The following is a 6,175-nucleotide window of genomic DNA, read 5'->3' on the forward strand; positions in this document are numbered from 1 at the left end:
ATTACTATTTAAATAAAAATACATATTTATTTAAATTTAATCATAAGAACATGTAAAAATAAAAATTTGAATCTGACTAAAAAATAGAACATCTTATGAAGAAAAGTTTTTGAAGTATCTAGAGTTGATAAACCTCTCAATAGGCTCGTATAGTCTCCAAATTGAATCAGAGTTTTGTCTCCCAACTTTGTTGAAAGCTCAAGCTGGGATAATATTAATCTATTGCCTCCAACCAAACAATAATTCGAAAAATTCACTTGAAGAAGTTGAGAGATTTAAATCTAAATCAGACCAAAATTATTGTATATATTCTATAACGAAATTGTCAACCTAATCTATGTCGAGAAGAAGAACATGTCCATGGAATATTGGATTCATCAGCTGGACTCCATATTGTACGTTTAAACAAGTAGGAAGTAGGTATGGAGAGAGTGATTAAGGCATGTGAAACCAAACTTTAAGCTAATATTCCAATGATAAGTGGATTAGTTAATGAAAACTCCAATTGTAAATTAATGCATCTGATTAGTTTGGGATTAAATTGACATGATTAGAGTTAAGTCTCCTAATCATGAACTCCACAAGATCAATTATGTGGGGTCTCCATATAATTTCAGCTATGATTTTTTCATTAGTGAAAGGAAAGCATTATTATCATGGACCACCGTTTAAGCTCCTTTTTCATCTCTCCCATGCTCAATCCTTCTTTAAAATCTTGGGTCATAAACAAATATCAATGCCTGAATCACTCGTAAAATGATAATCAATCTTCAATTACCAGATTTAATTTTTAAACAAAAAGTTGAACAAAAAAGAAAAGGCAGCCAAAAGGAAAAGAGCATGGGTTGAGAGTAAAATATTGGTTTTCAAAGTGCAACTTTCTATGAGCCACTTAAACCAAATCATAAGACCCCTACAATTAAATTACACCATGAACAAACGTGAAGCATTATTTCATGAAAGCAGAATTGTTAAACGATGAATATTTAATTGCATGCGGTGACATGTCTGCCAAATCAACAAGTGTTAGTTTTGAGTATATATATTAAAAACCTTTGATACGATTTGCAGGGTTACTAAATGGGATTCATGGCACATGCTTCCTATGCCTCTATTTGCTTTTTATATTCTAACATCCACAAGCTCTGAATTTGCTGTATGAATTGGCTAAGCAATGACGTTTAGCCGCACTTTTGTTTGGTGTCCTTCCATTTATGGGAGAACATGATTCAGGCATTAGCCTTGGATCCAATTGTGCACCAACAATAAATGAGCTCTGGATTCTTATTCGTTGAATCGAATGATAAGTTGTAGTTTAAAACGATGCCATTGATTTCTTAATCAACTCTTGTATAAGCTTTGTTTATAATTAACCTGCAAATTTCTGAATGGTTATTTGAGTTTTTTTCTTTCTGAGGAACTAATTATAGAGGTGGCTAAATCGTGCACCTCTTCTCTAGTTGTTGAGTAACATGGGTAATGCGTTTGGCAAAGAGTGGTGAGGATTGATGAATGGTTGCTTGTTTTAAGCAGTTGATGATCAATGTTTTTCCTAGTCATTGAACCAACCTAGAAATGGGAATATATTTATTGGGTGCAATGCTAAGAAAGCTGGGAAAAAACTAGAGTCCCGCTTAAACATCTGGACTTAAGAACCATCCCAACACTTTGCCTAAAATAAGAAACGTCTAGAAAATAAATAAATCAACTAAAATAGAAGTAGAATAAAATTTAAGAAAAGAATTAAAATCACAACCCAAACATTAATTAGACAATCATAATTAATGATTTTTTTTTATTATAAATTCGTCCCAAATAATGAGTTATTAGTTGAATATTCTTCACCAAAATACATCTGTGGTCAACCAACATACTAAACATAGATGTAATCATAGAATTATATTTACTAAGAGCAAATTGATCTGCATTAATAATATCGAGATTTACATGAACACTTCTCAATAAGACAACACATCCTCCAATTACATCAAAAAACACGTGTTTAAGATTTGTGACTCAACTATCAACTCTCCAATAACAAGACATCTACATAGCGAGGGTCCAACCATGAACAATATAAATAACCCACCTACACCAAGGCACGTATACATTATCACTCTACTAGAATATCATCATAACTCTCAAACATTTATCTTTACATTTATTGATCACCTAAATGCTTTCTGCACCTTCGTGTGAACTTAATTTCCTCTTCCTTAAATAAACATTTTATCAACAATGTTTTAAGGTAAAAAAAGGAAAAAGGAAAAATATCCAAAAATCTTTCACTAAAAGCTTATAAAATCAATTAAGTTAATTGATCCATTCGAAAACAAAAATCATCTTTGACTAGTTTAATGGTTAAGGGATGCTGACGTGATAGTAACATGAATTAGTACATTGATATGGCATGCCACACAAGTAAATAATAATAATAATAATAATAAAAGTCACAACTCAGCCCTAACTTCCCATCTTAATCATTCTATTTAAAAGTCAAATCCCACGATTCTCTTTCTAAGCCATCTCATGTTTAGATTCCAAACTAGCTAAAGCAATCAAGTTTCTCCCAACATCGTCCCCCTATTAATGTTATGATTCCACCAGCAAATGTTAACATGAACCCCAACCTGGCTCCTGCCAGTACAGGGGTACGAGAAGATGACCATGAGAGCCTTTGACTCTGCCATTGACAGTGTAAAAGCATATGATAGAGCCCTTTAAGCTACGTGGAAACAAAGCCATATTGAATTTTCCTCTCGAAGAGAGTCACTACAATTTTTCATAATTATATAATAATATTTATTTTTATAAATTTTAATAATTTTTTGTAATTTTTATAACATTTTATATTTCTCGACTTCATTAATGAGAAAATGTTTTAAGTAAGAAGGTGATCTAGGCTTGGAGCTAAAGCCCATTTAATATCACAACCTAATCCTAATGGATCACTGTGAACAGATAAAGCCCATTTATGAACTCCAACATACTGTGTTGGAAAATCGCAGCTTCAAAAACTACAAAATTAAACGCCCATAACAGGGCATTGAACAATAGAGGGCCTGTTAGAACTTAGAAGAGGAGGCAACCAACCATACGAGTGGGTCTTCGATTTCAATTTTTTTTTTAAATTCACACTTTTTCGGGCAAAAATTTTTTTGGGTTCAGATTGTTTTCAAGCTCGTATTTTTTTAAATTTGGGCTCGGATGAAGCTGCACGAACTATAATCAGTTCAAATAATTTTGAATTTCTAAGTTATAAATATTTTTATTTTAAATATAATAATTCATTTTACTTCAATAATAATGCAATTTAGATTTGTCCTACGGAAAATATAGAGGTTTTTTTTTTAACATAAAATAACAAAATTGCTGTAAAATTTATTATTATACTATATGTATATGAATTGACAAAAATATCTTTTATTGTTTATTATTATATTGAAAATTGAATAATTTTACGTTTCTTATTAAATTTATAAACCTAATATTCATATTCATTCCAACACCCAAATATATTATACCAAGCTCAAACTCAAATAGTAGACTCATTACTTTTTATAGCAAAATATACCCATTATTATCCAATTCAAAATAAACTAATTATAACACAAATATCAAGTCCAAAATAAAAAGAAATTAAGCTCAATTCCCAAATACAATTCGTAAAAGTTAAAACTCAATTCAAAATCCAATTTAATTAAATTAATAACATATTATGCCAATTACTGGTATATATATTAAAATATTAATAACCAAAAATAATTTTTAATTAATTATTTAAATTTTTTCTCATATTTTATTTCTAACAAATATTACTATTTTTTATTTTAAATCCTAACAATTTTTGAATCCTCTACTAGGCTCTGCCATTGCATTGCACTCGATAATACAAACTAATTATTAAAAGAAAAAACCATAAATAACTCAACTTCCTTCTATATTTATGGGGTACAGAGAACCTGGCATGATGTAAACAATGACTACATAACCTGGCGGCTCTGAGGCAGTGGACCATCACTGGACCTTCTCATAATTTGGGTTCTAGATTTTAAATTCAAAATGCAACTAAAAGACATGATGTTTTTTTTCCCGGGTGATGTTTTTTCCCCCGAAACAACGTCTACATGATTTTACGTCTACGTGATTTGCACTAATTGTATTTATTGTTGGAGTTTTGTCTTGTTATTGTAATTCGCCAAAAAAATATCACACCAATAATTCAAAAAAAAAAATAATGATATTAAACAACTTTGAAATATGAAAAAAATAAAAATAAAGATTGATGTTTTGAAGAAAAGTTGATGCTTGAGCATTCTTTAAATTGAATCCAAGTCATTCTAGTATGAAAAGTTGATTAGTATAATGTATAAGTAATGAACATAAATCATATATACCAAAGGGAAGGAATGTGATTAAAAATATCAAAACAAATTGCATATCATGTAGATATATGCATGCCATTTGGTATCTTCAAAGTTTATCTAAGGGTCTCGAAGAATCGTTAATAAGTGTCGGTTTAAATGAGATGTTGGAGAACAAAAAGTAGCGGAAGCTTCATCAACAGTCACCAGTATAGCCATTATAGCTCGCCGCTCGTGACCGCAAAATGCAAAAGCACCCTCCTCACGTTTGACTAAATCTAGACGTATTTTATTTAATTATTTCAACACAAGACGCGTGGGTTTCATTCCAAAACTCATGTTTTCGCTTTGTTGACTCCGCAGACAAATGGGAGTAGTTGTCTTTATGAATAGTCTATTTATTAGTCAAACTTCTCCGCTGTGAGCATTGAGAGGTGAGAGTTGGTTCCTCCTCTATATAAAACTCAAACATGAGCGATGCTTGTCACCATTCACATCAAAACAAAACCCAGGTTTCATAGTAATCAGATCTGTGAGTTATACCTGTCAGCTGAGCAATGAAAAGAGAAAGAGAAAGTGTAGAGATTCAGGGGTTTGACATTGCTAAATGTCTAATGCTGCTATCTCAGGGCCTCCAAACCAAGCCTAAGGAGCATTCGGTGAGCGAGGTTTTCGAGTGCAAAACTTGTCACCGTTGCTTCCCATCCTTCCAAGCATTGGGAGGTCACCGGGCTAGCCACAAGAGACCCAAACTAATGGGGGACAAACCAAATGAAACAACACAATTCCTTAGTTTATCAACCAAGCCTAAGACTCATGAGTGCTCCATTTGCGGCCAAGAGTTTTCAATGGGGCAAGCTTTGGGTGGCCATATGAGGAGGCATCGAGCTGCCATGAACGAAAGCTTCTCGCCGTTTCCGCTTGTCCCGACAGTACCGGTGTTGAAGAGATCGAATAGCAGTCGGAGGGTTGTTTGCTTGGACTTGAATTTGACTCCTTTGGAGAACGATTTGCAAGTTCTATTTGGGAACAAGGCTCCCAAGGTTGATCTTTGCATTTGATACAATACCATCCATTCAAATGCTTTTTCTTCTTCTTCTTTTGTGTTCTATTCTTTAATTTGTTTTCATTTGTTCGTAGATCTAATCTAATCTTTTAATAATATTACATTCATTTCTTCCCATCAATTTATGTTCCAGTTTCCAACAAAACATACCGCTTGTTTAAATCAACATAATTTTAATGAAGTTGAATAGAACCAAAAGTAACTCAACATAATTCTTCCCACAAAAAAAAAAAATTTTTCTTCAAGCACTTACTGCGAGAATGCTCCTTCACTCTTAAGCCAATGGCAAAAAGCTTAGCATTCCCTCTCACTCCCATTCACGGATTGGCTCAAGACTAATATGCTTTCAAAGCTCCCTGCTAAATTAAACATCACAATACCCCTTGGAGTATTGTCTTTATTCACTTCATCCGAGGCAACAAATATCATTTTTGGAAACACTCCAAACCCAAGTAATTTTCCCAAATTGCTAGCCTCCCAATTCTTTCCCTTTCGAGCAGTGGGAAACACACCGGCTCTCCTTCCCTCGTCCAAGTCAAACAGGTTCCTCCCTCTCCTGGATTTTTTAAGCTCCATAAGGATGGCTCAGCCATTTGTAATCTTAGGAGTGCGGGTGCTGGCCATGAATAGATCATTGAATTGCATAGGTTTCCTGGTCATACTATCAATACAATAGCTGAACTTTGGTCTCTTCACTATGGCTTGCTTCTTTCAAAGTCTTTTAAGACAAGTAATTTGTGCAATT

The 6,175-nt window shown here is 33.0% G+C and overlaps 1 protein-coding gene across 1 annotated transcript; it reads left to right on the forward strand.

Moving 5' to 3' along the window:
- The first annotated feature begins 4,793 nt into the window (after positions 1-4,793).
- Positions 4,794-5,551, forward strand: LOC105797960 (zinc finger protein ZAT11). Its single transcript, XM_012627823.2, has one exon. The coding sequence runs from the start codon at positions 4,922-4,924 to the stop codon at positions 5,423-5,425; it is 504 nt and encodes a 167-aa protein (XP_012483277.1). The 5' UTR covers positions 4,794-4,921; the 3' UTR covers positions 5,426-5,551.
- The last annotated feature ends 624 nt before the right edge of the window (positions 5,552-6,175 follow it).

Source organism: Gossypium raimondii, chromosome 9, assembly GCF_025698545.1.
Source record: "Gossypium raimondii isolate GPD5lz chromosome 9, ASM2569854v1, whole genome shotgun sequence".
Taxonomy (NCBI): domain Eukaryota; kingdom Viridiplantae; phylum Streptophyta; class Magnoliopsida; order Malvales; family Malvaceae; genus Gossypium; species Gossypium raimondii.